The sequence below is a fragment of the Falco cherrug genome, chromosome 6 (assembly GCF_023634085.1).
Source record: "Falco cherrug isolate bFalChe1 chromosome 6, bFalChe1.pri, whole genome shotgun sequence".
NCBI classification, from domain to species: Eukaryota; Metazoa; Chordata; class Aves; order Falconiformes; family Falconidae; genus Falco; species Falco cherrug.
In genome coordinates, this window is record NC_073702.1 from 29,388,562 (window position 1) to 29,410,009 (window position 21,448).

Below are 21,448 nucleotides of genomic sequence, written 5' to 3' on the forward strand. Positions count from 1 at the left end.
CATCAATCACTAGCACAGGCCAGCTATAAAATTACAAAACCACTCAGCCATCTGTGTAATTAAATGCAAACCAAAGTAATCATGGAAATGTTAAAGAAAATATCTTCATATGGTAGACTTCATAGGTAAAAGCCTACATCTGCTTTTTCTACTCAGAAAGGAATATATCTTCGTCCCCAGTAGGTATGCCAGGTATCATTGCTTCCCACCCTTTCAAATAGCATTTACAGCTGATAAATGCAGAAATACTAGTTGGTACTGTCTGTGCTGTGCTGAATTCCCTATCTTAAATACAAATACCAGAGGGTCAAGAAAAGGAGGTGTGAAACAGAGGTGGCTGCACAATGCTGGGGTGTGTCGTGATAAGGCAGGACTGTGACAAAAGACAGACTCTGCCTGGCTTTTGATGGGTTACATAATTCTCCCCAGCTAACGTAACATTGCTTTTGTTAATAAGGTAGTTTTGTAGTTTCTTGGATGCATTGGGAAGACAGAAGTGAAACTGTGAATCTAGGTTAATTGAAATGCTTACGTGATGTTGATGTGCCAGATTCTCTTCTGTAAGTCTCAGGAGGAAATGTGCAGTAAGCATAGCTTGGAGAGTAAGGACGAAGTGACCTCAAGTTTTCCTTTGCTGCTTTCTGCATTTAGGCCAAGTTCTGTGGCCCATAGGCATAAGTTACAGCAGTTCAAGGGGCTGATCTATGAAATCCTCCCCATCGTGTTGTCAGTAGACTGCTTATACCTCACAGGATGTTGGAGGGGTTTTGCCATTCTTCCTTCTGCTGTGAGCAGTATCTCCAGCACTTCCTTTCCATGACACGTGGTAAAAGTTGCAAAATTGGAAGTGTGCAGGGTACAAAGTTGTTGGTCCTGTGGAAGTGCTGGCCATAGCTTCTCAAAGCTGTTTCTGCCCCCTTTTAATTCTGACAAGGGGAATAAGGATTGATCCAGTCCCAGCACTCGTGTGTCTGTAATACCTCTTCCAGTGAACACGTACCCATGTGAACACAAGCATTTGTGATAATTTATTCTGGATTTAAGAACAAACATTTAAGCAACTGCTTCCCAAAATGGAACCCAAAGTCCAGAACTGGGCAAACAGGCTCCTTAACAGAAAACCTGAGGAGAATCAGACACATTAGAAAGGAGGGCCCAGCTGCGTACTGAACAGAACTTGTTACAAGAAATGTGCCCAAAGCCCGTCATTTTCCCAGATGGTATGTAGTATCAACCAGCATGGCCATCCTGATCTGATCCAGAATTCTTTAGGAGAGTGAGAACCCCCATAAATATTCTCTTTTTCCCCACCCTGTGGCAATTCATGCTGCATATTCCACCTCCAAATAAAATTCCTAGCCACTATCTTGCAGGTGTGTGGGTGTGCCTCTTTAAGGACACATTCTGCTGAAGCAGTCTTTATGCAGTAAAAACGCATTAATAAGAGGCCAGGAAGAAAAGCTTTCTAGCCTGTCAATGAGAGTGCTCAGCAGGATGGAGGCTGAGAGGTAGATAGCAAACTTAGTGACCTTCACATTTAGACAGGTATTGAGAAGAGTATTTCTGGATTGCAATCTTGGATTTTGGTATGACAGTCATAGTAGGCAACTAATAAATCCTTCTTTTGATTTGGCTTTTAGCCATAAGTATGCAGGAACTGGCTTGGAAAATGATGGTAAAACCCTGAGCACCAAACACTCCCTGCAGTTAGGGGGAAATGCCAGTAGAAGATGGCTTGTATAGAAAGGCTAAATAAAGATGACTGGTGCTGGAGTTCTGTGTGCATCTCTGAATACCCACATTATGTGTCTCCATATTAGCACTGTCATTCCTGTGATCTGCTTCTCATCAAGACTTAGCTACTGTTAATTGTGGGGAAAACAAGCCAGTCTAGCTGATACTGGAGTATAAACAACTGCAGTTGCTGTGCCTACTCTTGGGGAACTTGCAGAGACTCTACATAGGAATAAGAACAATCGTGAGTGCACTAGTGAAGACATAGCTTTGCAGATAAGGGTTTACAATCTTGGTGAAATTACATCATTTTGTATGTAAACAATATCAGAGTTGAGCAGCAACATGAACACATCACAGAGAGGTAGGGAAAGAAAGAAGGAGATGAAAGGAAGGAAGGAAAGAGAAAAAAAAAGAAAGAACAAAAGAAAGAGAGAGAGAAAGAAAGAATAACCAGGAACGCAACTTTTTTTTTTCTTCCTGTTTGGAAAAAGTATGATTTTCCTATTTCTCATTTTGTCCAGCAAGAAGGACAGTCTTGTTTAAACAACTGTTATTACTAGATTTGACTCTCAAGTAGTAAATGGGACAGCTCTATGAAGAAATTAGCGTAGAGATGATCTCAGTTTTGCCCCAGTCCAAACGAATATTTCATCTAGGCTTTGGTGATGGCTGATGATGTTAAAACAAAACAGTATATGGATAAGCAGAAATAAGGTATGAAAATGAAAATTGCCATAGAAGTGGTAATTACAAGCAAATTGCAAGAAAAACTTAGATGATTTTAGTAAGTTTGGTTTCAGATAAGCATCAGAATTCTGAAATTACTAAAACTACATCTTAATTTCTATAACAAGTGATTCTCAAATGAATTACTATTGCCAGGGTGATGCTATATGATTGAAAACAGTAAGTATAGATCTGTATCTTCAAAGGAGACAAACATGACAGTTGTCAATCTCCTTCTGTGACCTGAGTAGCATACAATGTTTAAAAGCACATTTCTAGCATATAACAAAGATATGGAAGAAAATAGAAAACAGTCTACATGTACATCATACTGGACTAACCACAGTTATAAAATAATGGCAAAACAAAGTCGATCTCATTTACCCTGTCTTCATTAAGTAATTTGATACGGTAAGGGTGGTGTTAATGGGAATTACTAAGGGAACTTATAATAAAAACCAGCACAGTTCGGACGTAACCAAACTGGCTGTTTTTCCTTGCTGAAAGAAAATAACCTGACGGTATTTCTTTGCACTGATCCAATGTGGAGTATTTGCTCTGGATACTTGAAAGAACAGAGAGGGGTCTCTTTTTTAGTTTCATAGCATGGATATACTTAGGATAAGGGAATCTTATTTTTGTCCAAGGGAGTTTGAAGCAGAATTCTGCTTCCTAGGAAGCTGTCAAAGTATTGGGCATCCCTGAAGTGGGAGAAAGGGGAGATTCTTCCTTGTGTTGAAGCTGTTGCCTGCACAAAGGCACCAAGTTCATTGGGTCAGTGAGGAGGAGCATGAGAATCATGGCTTCCCACCCTGGGAACCACTGTGCTCCCGTGGGAGGTGTGTCCCCATGCCTCTCCATCTGGACAAAATCAAAGTGGTAATGGGAAGGATTGAGCATAGCCTCCCTCAAAACAGCCTCTGCTCAGGGGTCTCTGCTACCTAAGGAAATGCTCTGATCATCGAGCTGCTGGGTAACTGGGGACTTTCCTCCAACAGAGTTTATCCCCTCCTTTGTTTTTTTTCCAGCCAAAACTATTCAGCAAATTTGAAGCAAATAGTTTAGACATGACTGAAACCACATTTTCCGGGGAATTAACTATGAAAATAAATAAATAAATAAATCACCCAACTCTAACTATTACCACTTATAAAATCTATGCTGCTTCTTTTCCACCTACATTACAACACATTTTAATCTTTTTTTAAGTATAAGAGTTTGACCCATCTACCCAGACATAGTAATAAATTAGGGCTCATTAATGATGCTGTCCTGGGGTGCACGAGACCTTTTATAACACATCTAGTGCTTATTTCCTCAGCTTATCGATACTTTCTTTGCAGCCCCTTTCACCCCATCAGTTCCAACAGTCAGTTCCTGTAGGAGGGGGACTCTTCACTATTAAGTTTTCATCCTTTTCTAGTCAACTAATTTAAAATGAATAACAAAATAGAAGTACTTTTGTCACTAAGCATACTGCTAGCTTGTTGATAGTTTAAATAGATTATGCCATGCCACAAAATACAAGCTAAATCATAGGAAACAAACAAAGAAAAAAAGGATATGTGTAGCTGCAGTTGTTAAAAGTGTAGAAAAGCTCCAAACCAAGTGCTGGATGTGATGCTGCCTACAGAATGGCAGCATGAAGAGAGATTTCATTACAGAAGAGAACGGAATTCGGGTTTTTCAGAGTTTTCTCAGCATTTCTCAGATTCCCCCACAACCCGTATCGCGGACAGGCAGGCAGCTGCATAGCCCACAGAGCCAGTTGGCTGGTAGCACCACAGCCCAGCCCTCCTGGTCTTCCAAGCCCTTGAACTTGGGCTGTCAAAAAGACTTGGGTGGACCACATCTGATGTGCTGGAAGGAAAGCAGCAGCTAGGGATCTGGAGGGAAGCAGTTTGCTTTCCACTGAATTGGAATTTGATGGTAGAAAACTGTTCGACCAGAAAATTTCTGACCAGCTCACTCGGACCTTGTGGCAGACTAGCGCACCGCATCTTTCCGGACTGGTGGTTTCCAAACACTTTCTGTAGGCCACGGTGAGCAGCCCTCTGATATAGTCTTTACAGCATTTTCAGGTAGTTCGATGCTGAGTGTGATTTGCAGCTGGCCAGAAATGTGGAGTGGTGGTTGGCGAGTCGGACCCGATGGAAGGATGGTTGTAGACATCCCTCTAGTGGCCCCGCAGCCTCCGGAAGCCAGCGAGCAGCTCCGGCCCTCGACGAGCTCTTTGCAGTCAGCGTGGGGCTCGGGGCTTGCCTGGGGTAAATGGGTAAGAACTGGCGGGTAATTTCTCCCTTTTTTCCCTTTCACCAAAGTTCCCCTTGAAACTCCACATCAGGCTGTTTAGAGTGTTTATTTCATGCAAGTGTCGATGCTGGAAGGCGGTACCCATTTCAGTTCCTCTCTGGCCACTGTAAAAAAGATGTACTGGCAGATGGAAAAGGGGTGAGGAAAGGGTTAATCCTATCTCTAAGCTTTTTTAAATGTCAGATTATTTAACCTAGAGAGGCAACAATTCTGTTATCGTTATAAAAAAAAAAAGGCAAGTTATACTGAAGTTTAATCAGATGTTTCAGATTTTCCTGTCTCATAATACAGGACTGAGAAGATCCCAAAGGAAAAGAAAAACCCCAGTATATGTAAAATAAACATAAGGAACATTTATTTGTACATTTGTACACTTTGGCTTCTCAACTGTAATTCACAATAAAATGCTTATTTTGATTATGTGCCTGGAACATTTATTTTGCCATTTAATTTGTTAAAGGACATGCAGTAATGACTGAGAGCGTCAGTAAGCCCTGGGGGCAACATCTTTCAAGATAGCAGAGAGTGTTCTGGTTCTGTCTTCAGAGAGGATGCTCTTCTAGGGCACCTGGGAGGTCCTGGCAGCCACCGTGATTGCTTCATGAAGAACAGCAAGTCCAGGGCCGGACTATGGAAGTGCTGGGGGAGCTGGTATGCTCATAGGAGTCACTGCGGAGCAGAACTGACAGGAGTTTGAAAAGGAGATCAAGGCAGTGCCCCCCTTTTTGCAAATAGGCACAGAACAGAGGAATGATTTGTCCAGAGGCAGCAAGCTCCCTGATAACAGTGTGATGTGTTGTTGAAAGCATCTATGGGTTTATATGTTAAAACTCCTTAGAGGACAGCCCACACTAAGATTCTCACTGTATGGAGACAGAAATCCCAAATCTCATCCTTCTGATAATCATAGTTCTATATCTCAGTAATTCCTCGGTACTACCATTATTACCACTGTGAATCCATTATCACTTTTAAACAGAATTACCAATACAAAATACAGAACAATTCAGCTGCAAGTATAATTTATTCAGCTTACTCAAGCCCATTTCAGAGCCACCGTTTGCTGTCAATAAGGCACATGGCTGAATGACTGTTTCTAGTCAAACCTCGATTTTGTTAAACTCATCAGAAGTGATTCAATTGAACGAACAGACCCTGTCCTGATCAGGTTTTGATTTCAAAGGTGATAAAAAACTTTTTATGTGGCATCGGGAGGATTTATTTTCCCTTTACAGCTGTATTATTTTCTCTCCAAACCATAAACGCCATTTTGCAGACTTCCCTCCTTACTCCCCAAAAATAGCTCCCACTTGTCAATATAAGAAATGGTCCATTGGCATAAAGCCGGCAGAGAGAGCATAAATGCCTGAGAAGTTTTCAGGCAACATCTATGTAAACAATTATTGTTGTCTTGTTTTCATTTCTAGGCAACAGATCCTCAGAGATGCATACATAGCATACAGACAGTATCTGGACAGCCTTCCAACCCCTTCTGTCCAGATTATAGCAGTCTATATTTTCTCCATGTATAAAGGAACAGTATTGTACATACAATTTATTTTCTGGACGCTTCTGAACAGGAGCACAGGCAGAGTGCAACCTAGCAGATGAGAATGCCAGAAGGCAGTCTCATCACAGTTTGCAGAAAGATGGATCACACCAATCAGAGCATGAGATACTGTGTGTCCTCCTTTTCAAAATTGCATTAATGCCTTCCCTTGTTCCAGAGGCCATGCTCAAATGTTGCCACTGCAATATTTAGTAGGATATATTTCCTACAGGTACTCATGTTCAGGAACTTCTTTTTGTGTGCTTGTAAAGAAAATAAAGTAGGTAACTCCCTACTAACAGCTACTGCCGCAAATAATGGAGAGGGTAATTTCCCTCTTTGCTGACGTTTCTAGATCCAGAACATTTCTGTTGGAATCCCAGCTGTCTCTCAAATATTTCAATCATGCTAAATCTCAGCCAGAAATCTCAGTCTTTAGAGAAGTAGGTATCTAGCTTCAACTTTCAACATTAATGACTGGTATAATAAACATGGGGTCTATTGACCTTGTTTTACTCTTCAGGTTCGCAGGTATTTGCTCTTAGGTTGTGCTTAAAGGTCAGGCTCATCTCTAATTTACAATCCCCTTTAAAACTTTATTATCCAAATAAATTCTGAAATGTTTTTACTGGACTTCAAAAAATTTTGTCTGACAAATAACTTTTATTTTCACATTTGGAAGTGAACTCTTAATGCTGAGGTCACAGTCAGTGAACACAAATGTTATCCTAGATTTAGGAGCCAGCAAGTCTCTTAAGAAATTGTGTGCCTTGTGAATAAAATATATAAAAAACCAGGTTTTCCCTTTCTGCACTTGCTGAAACTTTATATCTGATTCAACACCTTCCTAATGTGCTAGAAAAACTTTGATGAATTTTTGTGTCATTTTTCATGACATGGGCTTTGGCTGCAAGTTAGAGAAGCAACAACTACTGCCATAACCTGCTTGTGACATTTCTGTGGTTATAGATGGGGAAAAAAAGAAAACAAAACAAACAAACAAAAAAAACCCAAACAAAAAAGAAACGAACAGAAAGAGAGAAAGAGTTCCTTAGAAAATGACAGCTGAAATACCAAAATTGCTTGTCTGTCTGGCAAAGAATATTGCATTACCTAAAAGCAGTTCTGTGCAGGACTTGAATTATAATCTACAAAAGACTGAAAGCAAAACTGTCTTCTTGAAAATTTTTAGATTCCTGAAGTTTTCATTTGAAGTGCTAAGTTTTCCTTTTGAAGAAGGATGCTATGAAATATTAGAGGCCTAATAAAAGTCAACAAAAGGCTAATGATGTCCTGAGCTTGTGTCTTTTGAATTTGCTGTTACAACTTCTAGGATCGTCTCCTATAGCCCCACCACTTAACGCAGGGACGATTACACACACTACCTCATTCACAGTTCACACTGTGAGAAGCTACTGTAAGCGCACACGGATGCGGTGGGTGCCCAGGCAGCACAGCTGCAGACCCTGATAGCCCACTGCCAGGCTGCAGCGGGATGAAACGAAGGGAAGGAACCATATGAGATGCACGGAGGGAGCCAGGCTTCTCTTTCTCTCCGAGCATCATTAAGATTTCCTTCCAATCATATACCATGGTTTTTTACAAATGAGTATCGAACACTTCAGTAAACATCTATGAGAGAAGCCTCATGTAGATTTCTATAAACCACACACAACCAAGTATAGTTCATGTGATGTTAGCTTCAACACACTTCTCACAAATGACTGTTGACAGATCAGAAGTGGAACCAAAAATAGCAGATTCCTGCTCTGGATAAACACTTCAGCAGTTACTTACGCGCCAGCACAGTGCCAGAGCCAGCCTGTTCACTAAGATCGCGGCACACACAAGGGTGTAAAGCTTGCAGCGAACTCCAGCTACTCAGGAGCAGCCCATTGTCTAGCAACCAGGCTCACCTCATCACCGAAAATTACAAGAGCTGAAGTGACTTCTGAAATCAATGTATATAATTAATCTGAAATTAATTATACTTCTAAATGAGGCTTTTCACACACAACAAAGGATTATTCAAAATGAAGGAATTTGTTGTCTTTTAAGTGCTTTCCAAAATACAGTAATTTAAAGCAAGCCTCTCTTCTTTACAGATCACATTATTTAAAAACTGCGAATCACTGAAAACTGATGAGTGATTTCCCATAACAAATAAGGGCTGAACTGGCAACTTGTAGCATTTGTTCCTGTTACAGAGTCAGCAAAACCAGGTCGTTCTATAATTACAGATTCTGTCTGTTGCTATTGCTGATTAATGCATTTAGATGTTCAGCCATTCTTATTGAAGGAAAGACAAAAATATTATTAGAGCTTTTTACTTTATTACAGGCAGAGTCCTCAAATAGCCGAGAGAAGTGCTTACACATATAAATACGTTTGCAATGGACAGATATGGACTCAACCAAAATAATTTAATCTTAACAACCTTTCAGAAGAAATCAAACATTATTATAAAGTTCAGAATAAGGTCCTATCAGATTTACTTTTTAAGTGAGCTTGTAACTTGCACATAAGTTCATATTTACTCAGGAACCTCTCCTCAAGTCCAAGTCTAATCTTTCCAGCTAGCTGGCTTACTGAGCTAATGCAGTACGTTGTTCTCCATTATCACAAGTGGATAATACTGTAAGTATTCTAGTAGCAACAACGAAGTGGTTTAATCTTCAAAAGTTTGTTTGTTCCACTAAAGATGCAATATTAAAACAATCAACGTATTTAAGAAAACAATTATAGCATAGCTGCCATATTACAGCTTCTCCCATTTCACTGTGATAATAGTGTAGCTTAAAGTTAAAAAATGATTTCTACAGCTAGAAAAACCCGCGCAAAGGAAAAAAAGAGAATAATCAGAGATTTCAAAATAAAAAAAAAATCCTAATGTTTCAATTAAATAAAGTATGTTCTGCTTTTGAAGACAGAGTTCCTTAACGTTTAGAAGCTGGTTATTTTGTAGAAGTATGCTTCCTTACTCTACAGTTCAAAACACAGTATCATCATGTAAGAAAGTCCCACCCTGATGCACAGCACTCAGGATCAGTTGGTGGTGCTGGAAATTTTTATGTTTCACAGCAAAGATTATCCCAAGTTGCTGAACCAGTGTAGGGGGAATCAATACTTGGGCACAGATCTCTCTCCCCACAAAAACAGAAGAGTGATGTAAAAAAAAAAAAAAAAAAAAAGAAATCAAATAGCAAGTTTGCCATATGGAAAGATGCAAGCCACCGAAGGAAAAGGACCCTTCTTGTTCAGAAAGATGATTTCTTAATTTTAACTCCAGCCCCCAGCTTTACTAGAGGAGCACCTTCCCCATTTTTACTGCATCTACATACAAAACATGCTTTCACTTTGCTTTTATTAATTACTGTAACAGCTCAGCCTATAGTTTGTGTTGATGTATAGATGCAGAAAAATAGTATCAAACACAAGTCCTATATTCTGGAAGCGCACACACACAAGAAGTCAAGATTACTTTCTGATACAAGCTTGCACTTTGTGTATTTCAGTTTGCATAGGGTAATACTACAGATTTTGCAGAAGTTGTTAACCTTGTAGAAAACTGCATTAACATATGCATTTAGATATATTTATTTAAGCTCTTTTTCTACTTTATTTGTACGGCAGAATATAGGGAATTTAATTTCACAGCATCTAAAACAGCTGTAGAGTTGCTGGTTAAAACACTGAAAAGTTTATTTGCTTTGTTGTTCTCACTTGTGAGTGGATGGATAGTTGTTGATACTGCGTGACTGGGAAAACAAAGACCTGGAGCTCCAATTTAAAAACAAACCAACCCACCCACCCCACACAGAAGTATGCTTTTCACTACTGGAGTAGAATGAGCCTAAGCAAGGCATTTGTACGGTGACAGTTAATTCACTTAGAAACCCAGCACCCAAGTACTAAAGCTTCATTTTACAGATACCACAGAGGGACAACCAGAAGTAGTCCTAAACTATTTTACATATTTTTGCAAGCTAAAGCCACAAAGAGATCATGGTACTAGGCTAAAGCTATGCTGTATGCAAACTCCAGAAACTGAAGGGACCAATTTTAAGTAGTTACTGATCATGAAGTTTATTCTGAAAATTGCTACTGTATTGTGGCATCACAAGAATCAGCTCTAACTGCTAGTTGCCAGCATCACATATAACAGATTTAAAATTTTCATATCCGTTTTAATGTCTGTGCTTACCCAAGCAATCTGACAAAGATAACTCAAAGTGTTCCGTTAGACTGACTGATTAGGCTACTTAATATTTTTATAAGCTTATTTTATTTCTTTGCTGTACAAAGGCAGAAGTGCAAACCATCTCAAAAAATCTACATCAGTAACTACCTAGACATGATACAGATATATACAAAAAGCCCAATTATTTAACTTCAGTGTTGATACCATAGTTCATACAGAGCTGGATGCAAATGATGCAAACAGCACCTACACAGCGTAAGGCATAACTCTCAGGATATCTACATCTTGTTCCTTATAGTGAAGGCTTCTGATAAACCAGTTCTTTGTTACACTTGTACTTGCCAATCCTGCTTAGTAGTAGTGCAGCCTCAGAACTGAAAAGTGCATTTCTTTATTATATACATTCCCATAAGGATTGTGGATCATCCCAGAGTAAGGATTGTGGATCATCCCAGAGTAAGGATTGTGGATCATCCCAGAGTAAGGATTGTGGATCATCCCAGAGTAAGGATTGTGGATCATCCCAGAGATAGTTTTCAAATCTTCATTTTTAGAAGTAATTGTGTTTTCTGTCAATTACAATTATTTCATCAGCTAAAAATACCATTTTCCCAAAGTTCTGTAGTACAAAGGTCCTAAAAGCAATAACTGTCATCTTTCATCTTGGGAAGATAAGCAATCCTGTGAAAGCACTCAAACAACCCACTGCTGTTTTAAATTTAAAACACTTTGGAACGTTTCAGGTTAGTAAGGTTGCAGATCCAAGTGGCTTTGGAAAAGCTCTGTAACACATATATTTACATTCGCTGTTAGATTTTTGAGTTGTAATTAATCTGGCATCTCAGGTGGTTTGGTTTTTTCCTTCGCCTGGAGATCTCGCTTTTAAAGGAAAGTAAAAAAAAAAAAAAGAAAAAGAATACAATTACTGTCATTGTAGGAAATACAATTCTGAGTCATTTTGCAAGCAAAATAAAGTTAAAAACTACCTAAGATTAAGAAGTCATCCCTTCCCCTCAACTATAAAGGAGCACTGCTAAAAATAAATTATCTTTTGTGTCCTGAACTACTGCAATTCCTGCCACACTTATTTCTAAACCACAACATCCTGTAGCACTGGGGATTTTGAGCCAGCCAAATCTTGTTATCAGCCAATCTTGTTTTAGGAGTGAAAACACTACATCCCCTCTCCTGTCTGCCCTCCCTTAGACTGGGCAGTAATGAACAAGGGCAGCATACTGTCATTTGAAAGAGCATCATAACTCTCATTTCAGGTGAGCTGCTGGGCTCTGCAATGAGGCAGCCGAGAACTAACACACATTGTTCCACCTGCAGAGTGCAGCTCTGACAGGAAACCAGTGAGAGCAAAGGAAGGAAAGGGTCAGGGAACAAGAGTGCCTTGCTACATGTGCACGTGCCTGACTGACCTCCTGCTGCTGTCAGGTAGCACAACAGCACAAGCTCCTCTTTCGGGCGTTTCCTATACTCCCACACATCTTGGCCCACAAACTATGCCCAGAAAAATTATACTTGCACAATATAGTTTTCAACTGTATCAGAATGGTATGACCCTCTTGAAAAAAACATTACATGGGGATAAAATGTAAATGGAAGACACCACCTTCATCAGGAGGAACTGATGGCTCAGTTTCAGAAGTGACAGTAACTGTATCTTCAAAAGTTTTAGCACCTGGCTTCTCTTTTTCCACCTCACACAGATACACATCAATGGGTCCTTTTGTGCTCTTCACATGTACTTCTATGCAATCCTATAAAACAGTGACTTGCATATAAACCAAAGCACAAATCTTTCACATCAGGTTATCTATTTTTGCACATATTTTACAGCCAGTAGATGAAGAACAGAACAAATACAGAAATAGCATAACTATTTAAAATTGTGTTATTAGTTCTACAGGAATTATAACTATTACATAGATTTGTAGGGCAATTATTAAGCACCACTAAGCTAAAAAGGTTTCAATTTTGATGAATGTGCACTTAAATCTTTGTTTAGTCTTTTTTACTGACCTTTAGATGTATGACCAGGATTTACTATACATTTAGGAAGAGTAACAATTTAAAACTTGACAAGTCAATGCCATGGATCAGAAAATAAATCAGAGCATGTAGCAACTTTAATAATATCACAAAACAACTAAACTACATTACTTTTACTGCTTTCCTTCAGCAGACATCACACTGCAAGGCACAGAGCAAATCAAATTTAACGGACAACAGAGAGAAAATTCTGTTCTGTCTAAAATACATCTTTTTAAATCCTGCCTTCTTTTGCTTCAGGAAGCCTCTGAAATCTTATCTTTTTCATCTCCACTGCATGAGAGCCAGCTCCTTCTACCAGTGAAACCACTGGAGATCAATGCAGAGGATCTAAATCTTCTGGTTCTACTGATTCATATATCTCCTTTTCCTATTGTATCACCTCCCCATCTGTGCACACAGCAAGACAAATTTGATGATTATACAATTAAAAGCCTTATAAACAAAACACACATACAGAAGGAAAACAAATTAAAGTTCCATTTGTTTATCTTAAGCTTACTTCCATTATTTCCCCTCTTTCACAGTACTACTTTAAACACTGGATTCCCAGTATAGAGGCCCTGACGCAGCTGCAGCATGACTGGGTGCAGAGGGCAAAGCCGTTACAGCTCCTCTGTATGACACAAACAGAAGGATGAGGATGTGTGTTGTGCCACAAGGTGAGGACAGGACAGAACCTCCCCACCTCCATGCAAAAAATCCATCCTGACATGATCTACTAGAGTGCCAAAATGTTTTCTTTTGTCAACCACACTGCATTTCACACTTTAATATTACAGTAACAAAACTGTCTACTCATTAAGCAGTAAGACAGCATTTACATGCTGTTAAGAACATTATAAAATCATGCCAATGGCTGTTTGGTTAGATTTACAATTTTTGTAGATTTTAGTATTCAAACATTAACAGCTCTTTGAAAGTTTCATTATCCTAGTAATTCTTGAACAAACTGATAGTGGGAATAAGTAACACTTACTACAGTTGTTCCATTCTGTCTAGCAAATAACTAAAGCTCAGACCTGTTTATTGTTTAATAATTTAGGTAAACAGAAAAATACTGAAAGTAAGTTTATTACACTATTATTCCTGCAGCATTGTTTAGTGCTGTAAGGATACAAGAATACAAAATAAAAGAACAATGAAGTACCAATATTTGCTATACATGATAACAAAACTAGAAATCAATTACTGATTGCTGCTGCAAATATAAAATTTGAGAAATTCTGCTCCCTTAAGAGAGAAATGTATAAATCTTACTTCTTTAGGAACTGGTATTTCCAATTTGGTTTCCTCTGGAGCTTTGATTGCAATCACAATCTGTTCTTGAAACGCCTGAATGCTACGGATGTCTTGATACGTCACATAAGCTAGTGTATACATTGGTCAAGGATTCTGTAAAGCAATTTGGTAACAAGCAGAAGCAAGTATGATGTACAGATACGTTGAAGCAGAACACCAACTTAAGTGGTAAATAGTTCATATGAGGTTAATTTTACAAAGCTAGTATTAAAGTAAGTATAAGTTAACAAGTGGAAAGACTTTATTGCTAGGAAAGAGAGTTTTTTATAAAACAGAGGTACTCAGTATTAAGAAAACACACACAACTGACGAACCATTTCCACAGATGCTGTCCTAAGTCTACAAAGCAAAGGGAATACTGCCCCTGAGAAACTACTACGACACACATAAATAATCTCCTGGAAAACTACAGAATTCTTTTCTTAACCAGAACAGAACATGTCAGGTGTAATGAAAAGTTTTGCTGTTATCATACAGAAAATGGGCACATTTCATTGAGCACGAAACCTTAACATTCTGCCACGCAAGGGAGCTAAGGAATATTTCATTGTAACCCAAAGCCAAAATCACATGTTTATGTCATATTAAAATAAACCTCTTTTCTATTATCAAAACCCATTGAAAGACAAGATTGAATTGGAACCTCTCTCAAGAGACATAACAGTATTAAGGACACAAGAAACGTACCATCATATCTTCTTGGCAACAGGCCACTGGGGCTCTGTTTTGGGTTCCCTTTCTCATCTCACTAAGCAACTCGGTCTCACTGGTAGGTCAAGACTTGCCTCTGAGTTAACTTTATAATGGAGAGAACAAGGTGATGGTCAGAGTACCAAGACTATTGCCCTACTTCCATTCTTCTGCAGTGGGAAGGTCACACAACTAGTGCTCCCCTGAGAACATGCTAGATTGTACATGCTACTGCAAAGCAGGGCACATGACTAGTACACACGAATATGAAATCAATGTTTCCTATTCTACAACTCATTATCAAGTATTACTGCATACCTGTTGTATCAGCCTACACTTACTATGAGATACCCGAGTACTTGCAACCAAAACCACACGTTAAAGTAATGCAAGAGTTAAAAGGATATTTTGCATTTTCTTTGTCATCTGTTAGTTCAAATAACTGATGAGCACAATCCTTGATTAATTCATCCAGAGCTTCTTCCATTGCTGACAAGTCAGAGAGTTCATCTTTAAGGTTTTGCTGTTCTGGTGCTTTTCCAACAACTTGGTCAAGATTAGAACCTCTACAAGGATATAAAAGTTGTCTAGTATGCTTGTATAAATAAGAGCCTGTTTATTGAGCACAAAGTATACTAACAGACAACCAGGAACTCTGAAATCCTTTACTCTGCTGTAACACACTTTATTATGCTTTTGCACTCGATACTTGTTAATGTATCAAGTAATTCAGACAGCACAAGGATACAGAACTTAAATATTTGTATCTATTAAAGGTAAATCAATATGCTTAAAAATACTCTCAAAAGTTATAAACATTACTTGACATTGTTGGGTTTTATTGTTTCAGAAATTAGAAGTTTTAAAGTCAACTCACACCCACTGGATAAGATTCTTAGATCTTTTCTGAATTAAGTGGATTCCATCCAACACATTCGTGATGTCATACACCCTTCGTTTTCGTACTCCAAGTGTTGTTGCTACTTCATTTAAATCAAGGACACCATCTGGAGCTGTTTTGACAAGATCCATGAATTTTCGGGTCAAATAAACCAAGGATGCATCAAATCGAGGCTTTTTGACTTTCAGAGTTTCTGTAAAGTTTTGATAGAATATTTAGGGTAAATTACCATGCAAGTATGAAGTGTTCCTTAAAAAACCCAAACAATAGTGATGAAGTAACAATGAAGATAAAAGTCTGGAAGCACAGCAATTATTAATGCTGACATTGCAATGGCATCATATAAAGTCTATTAGCTACATATACTTTCATTTGTTTGCAATGATTGTATCTAAATAGCAAGCATGCATCTTCACACTTTCAACATTCATGACTTCAGACTGCTAGCATGGAAATTAATAGTTGTGTAACTATGTTCTGTAGGACATGAGGTCAGACTACTGAATGAATACCAATGAAACCTTTGGTTAACTATAGATAGTGTCAAGGCACTGCCAGAGAACAGCAGCTCTATCATCTGCTCCATGACACTGTTAAAAATTTATTACTTTTTTCCTTCACAATCTTTGGCCCAGATTAACCTGCAGACCTCCCAAATAACATTCAGGCACGCTTTCAGGGACTGTTTCAGCCTGGACATGACCAAACTGTTCTGCAGTACAAAAACTTAGTATATGGACAAACTCTGGTTGTACTGTTTGGCCTCAGGGCAAAAGAATTTGTCCTGCCATTGTTTGATATACTAATGCAACAAAGATCTGCAGATACCAAGATACTACAGGTGTAAGAGAGATCCTTGTGCTATATGTATCCATTACCAGCATATTCACAGAAACAGCAGGAAAGGTACTGATGAATAGCTTGTTTAACTTCAGATGCATAAAACATAAAAAAGCATCTATTTTTGAGGCACAAAAAAAAAAAAAGATGTGGTACACATGCACTCATCTGATGCTAGAGTCAATGAAAGACTCTCAAATTTTGCTGTTACTTGTCTTTTCTCCTGGAAAGCAAACCAGGTATTTCATCTCTGACCAAACTGTGCCACTGAGTAATATTCCAGTCTAATGTTTCAAGGGAATGTGGTGTGTGTGCGCGCGCTTCAAACTTCATTATTTTTCCCAGGATGAATGAGACATCCACTTTTACTCACAGTATATTACACCCATTCCATGGCTGCAAGATTGTGCACTCTTAACGGTGACAGGTTCAACAACTGTTTTGGATTGTGTTACAGTGAGATTTGTGACACTATTCAATTGGTGAGGAAAAAAACACAAAAACCACAATGCAAATTCACTTAAGCTTGTACTTACATTTGTTAATACCAGTTGAAAACCAATGTTTGCCAGCATGATGTTCAAGTTCTCTCTAACTCATTTTTCCTGTACATTATTTTCTTTATAGCAGTGGGAAAGTATACTTGCAGCAAATTTAAAGAGGAAAACTATGAAGAATGTATTGCTTCATAGCCGTTACTTCATTTAACATGAAAAAAGCATGAAATACTTAAAGGAATAATTGTCACACATGGAAGACTGCAACTTACTTCTCACAAACTGTACGTCATTGTCCACATTCAGGTTGATCATTGGTGGCTGGGGAAAAAGCAAACAAAGAAAGAAACTGACTGACATAAAACGCTGTCTACAAAGGAAGCTTCTCCATAAGAAATCACCAGATCAACTCTACATGCTACAGCCAGCAGAGTGCTGACAATTCAACAGATACTACTGTGAAGGAACATCAGAGGATAGAAGGGATATATGCTCATTAATTCCCATCAGAATTTTCAGCCCTTAGTCTCAGCTTGTCTTGGAAACCACTGAACTCCCTAATGCTCAGGCAACAGTCACAACACAGATACCTGTATAAACTCTACAAATACAAGCTTCAGCTAGTCCACATACAGAAGATACACTGCTATTACAGAGCATTACAATTATATATTACAAGACTGGCAGCAGTCTGCTCTGGTCAAGAAACTGGTATGATGAACCCAAGTAGGAACTTCTTTCCACCCCTCACCCCAATTTAAAAGCTGTATTTTCAAATTCAGACTCATTCCACTTAGGAGAGACCCAAGAAGGTCTCTGGTCCAACCTCCAGGTCCAAATAGGAACAGCCATTAGATCACAGCTGTTTACTCAAGGCTTTATCCAACTGGGAAAATATCAAGGGATGGAGGATACACCTCTCTGGGCATCCCATTCCACTGCTTGCATGTCCTTGCAGTGAAAAAAAGTTTCACCTTACATCAAGTTGCAACTCCTCTTGCTTCTTCTATTCAATTCATGGCGATTTCCTTTCAGCTGCCATCATGCATGGCTATGAAGTGCTGGCACCCACTTCTTGTTAACTTTCTTGCAAGTACTGAAGGGCTGCTGTGGCTTAACAGGCTCCCACAGCAGTTTATCAACAGCCTTCCTGTACTGGTGGGTCTAAAATGGACACAGCATTCCAGCAGTAGCCCAGTACATGCCAAGTAAAGAAGGAGAATCATTTCCCTCGATTTGCTGGCTATGCTTCTGCTAATACAGCCTCATAGGCCTCAATGCCAGGGCACAGCACTGGTGCATGTTTAACCCACAGTCCATCAGGACCCCCAGGTCCTTTCAGCAAGGTACTCCCCCAGCCTGTACTGCTGCAGCGTACAGGCCCAGGTACAGGACTTCACACTTGAATTTTCAGCTTCCTTGATTTAAGTTTATGAGGTGTCTGATGACCTATTCCTCCAGCTGAGGCAGCTTCCCCACTCAAACATGAGGGTGCACCTCACATCCTCATCCTAACAGGACAGGTCCCAGGAAAAGACCCCTGAGGAATGCCACTTGTAATCCACTTCTGCATAAAGTGTGAACCACTAGCCAGTCCTCTTTGAGCCTGACAATCCAGCCAGGCTTTTTTTACTCATCTAGTAGCTTACAATCTGTGACATCCCAACTCAAAAAGGATGCTGCTGCAAGAGACTATTTCAGAAGTCCTGCTAAAGCAAATGCAGATGACATTCCAGGCTTTGGATCTACAGATCTAATAATTCCATCACCAAAGGTAATCAAATTGGAAGCATAGTCTTGTTGGCTATTCCCATTTGCCTCCTCTGCCATGTGCCTAGAAACAGCTTCCAAGACCGCTTGCTTCATGATTTTCCAAGAGACTGAAGTGAGGCTGACTAAGCTGTAGCTGACCTCCACAACACCTCAAAGACCATGACAGCGACCTCACAATGAAATCAGACAACTCTCTCAGGATGTACCCCAAGTGGGTCCTATAGTCTTGTCTGGGCTGGGATTTCTCAGGACATTCCTAATTTGACACTTTTCCATTGCTTGCTATTCTTCTCCTTGAATCCCATCTCTTAGACGCAAAGCCTAGGGGACATCAGTTCTGAAGACCCACTGCAACAAGGCTGATTAACTTTAGCCTTACCTGTCTCTGCTTTTCCTGAATCAGATGCCCCATCTAGCAACAGGTTCGCATTCTCCCCCTGCCCCTTTACTGCTAATGTAACAGTAAAACGTTGTCACCCTTGACATTCCTTGCTAGTCTTAAATTTTTAGACTTTGGCTTTCCTAGCATCATACTTACATGCCCACACAATGCTTTTTATCCTTCTTTACCGCCTGTCCTTGCTCCCACCTGCTGTATATGTTCCTCTTGACCTCCCCAGAGTGCAGGCATAGCTATGCCCATTCCTCCACACATTTACTTGTTTTCATGAGTATCAGGATGGAACACCCCTGTCCTTACAGGCCGCTTCTCCAACTTTCAAAGTTGTCTCCCCTAAAATCTCAACTACCTGTTACCTGAATAAGCTAGAATCCAGGTTCTGTACTCTGCTACTAGCCTTCCTCACTACGCTCAGGGTCTTGAACTCCACTATTCCATGGTCATTACAGCCGAAGCTGCTAATGATTACCATACCCTTGACTTCCTTGTTTATGAGAAGCAGATTCAGGAAAGCATCACCCCTGGCTGACGCATCTAAAGACCTACATAAAGAAGCTGTGCCGAACACCCTCTGTGTCTTACAATCGTGACCTCCAATAATAAGAAATTTTCAGTTACCACTGTAAAAACTCATGTAAACTTTTTCATGGCTCTAAGATACTACTACCAAGTAACATTGAACCCAACAGTCAAGGTTAACAAAAATAAGCATTTTTAAGAAGTTCCACAGAATTGAAAGTAGGCCTGGTTTTTTGCTAGCTACCTCATAACATCACTAAAAAGTAGCAGTGGAAGTTGCACCTAAGATTACCTGAACATCACAGATGATCGAAGAAGAACGGAATGCATAGCTGGATTCGTTTTTCTCGAACATAGCTACAACGTATCTAACTCGATTACGAGGCTAGGGTAACACAGCTAAACCAGTATGATCCCTTTGCGCTACACCACCACTACGCTCTTCTTCCCGGGTAGCCTGCTACACACGCAAGCAGGGAGGGAAGCACCACAACACCCCTTTCGCGCACCAATCCTGCTAGGCCTACCACATCTCTCCAGCCCGCGGACCTCGGGCCGGACAGGCGAGAGGAAGGACTCTGGGGGATCTCCTCAGAACCTCCCGCGGCGGGAGCGAAGCGCTGCAGTGCCGCCCCGCCCTCTCCCCGTCCACCCCCCTTCCCCGCCCTCCGTTACCTCACTCACACGCAGCGTGTCCGGCCGCAGCGGTCTCAGACGCTCCCACTTGGCAGGGCTGGCCATGTTCGCCCGGCCCTGGCCCCTCCTCCTCCTCCTCCTCCTCCTCCTCCTCCTCCTCCTCCTCCTCCTCCCCCCCCCCCCCCCCCTCCGGCCGGCCGTAGACTTGGCGCGCCGGGAGGACTCTCCGCCCTGAGGCGAGGCGGCGGAGGCCGGGCGCTCAGAGGCCTTCACGACGAGCCTGCGAGTCTGTGTCGAAAGAAGGCGCCGCCATCCCCACCCCACCTCCGGGAGGAGGGGGCGGCAGGGGGCCCTCCCGCCCTCGCCGCAGCTCCGTTATGGCCGCCTCTCTCCTCCCCGGCCCCCCCGCAAACCGGACGGGCGGGCGGGAAAGCGGAACCCCCGCCCCGTGCGCAGGCGCGCGCCTCCTTCCCGCCAGAGCCGGGGCGCGAGCGGAGGTGGCTCCTCCCGCCGCCGGGTCCCTGCCGTCCCCTCAGCGCGGCGGGCGGGCGGCTGCTCGGGGGAGTCCTCTCTTCTGAGCGCCGGGGGGAAGGAGACCCCCGCTTATCGCCCAGGCTGGCGTTTCCTCCCCTCAGCACCCTCCCAGAGCAGAGGAAGAAAGGATTTGCTCGCCCCCTTCGTCCTTGTCTTCCTGGCGGGGTGCAGCCGGCGTGGGGAGCGCCTTAAGCGCGAAAGTGGGTTAAACCGGGGAAGTTCTCATCCCTTCGGTGACCGAGGAGGGAGGCTTTTCTTCCCTCCGTGTACAGCATCGGCAAGGAGAGAGCGCCCTGCCTAAGCACCGTCGTGTAAATAGGTGTGAGAATAATTAGTATTGCTTCCTTCTGTCACGACTTGCTAGTAGAAGAGGGCCGAAGCTGTGTGTGTCACTTACTGGGGAGAGAAGGATGGCATGCCCGTGTCATGAATAAATTAATTATGAGGGGGTTGTTTGTAAAGGGCTGGGTAGGTGCCTGTAGGGCCAGAGCAGCCAGCCAATGTGGCCTGGCTGAGCTAGGCCTGTCCATTTACCTCCCAGCAAGGGGTCCCAGATCCTTTCCCAAATCCCAACTCCATTGCTCCTACCCTTTCTTTCACACTTCTGATATCCTTTTACAAGCACTGACTGTTGCCTTGCTCGTTTGTCAGCATCAGCAGTAACCTCAAAATTTTTGATTTGGTAGGAAACTTCTGTTTGTCAGGAAAAAAACCCACTTGCTTAAAACACAGCTCCTTGTTAGATAGCTGACCTGTTGAATGATTGCTCTTC

The 21,448-nt window shown here is 41.2% G+C and overlaps 1 protein-coding gene across 1 annotated transcript; it reads right to left on the minus strand.

Annotated features, from left to right (window-relative positions):
- Positions 1–10,591: 10,591 nt before the first annotated feature.
- Positions 10,592–20,521, minus strand: E2F6 (E2F transcription factor 6). The gene is made up of 7 exons (XM_055714464.1): positions 20,182–20,521; positions 17,087–17,135; positions 15,454–15,670; positions 14,983–15,142; positions 13,845–13,958; positions 12,145–12,292; positions 10,592–11,405 (listed from the first exon to the last, which is right to left on the minus strand). The coding sequence occupies exons 1-7, from the start codon at positions 20,245–20,247 to the stop codon at positions 11,368–11,370; spliced, it is 792 nt and encodes a 263-aa protein (XP_055570439.1). The 5' UTR covers positions 20,248–20,521; the 3' UTR covers positions 10,592–11,367.
- Positions 20,522–21,448: the final 927 nt, after the last annotated feature.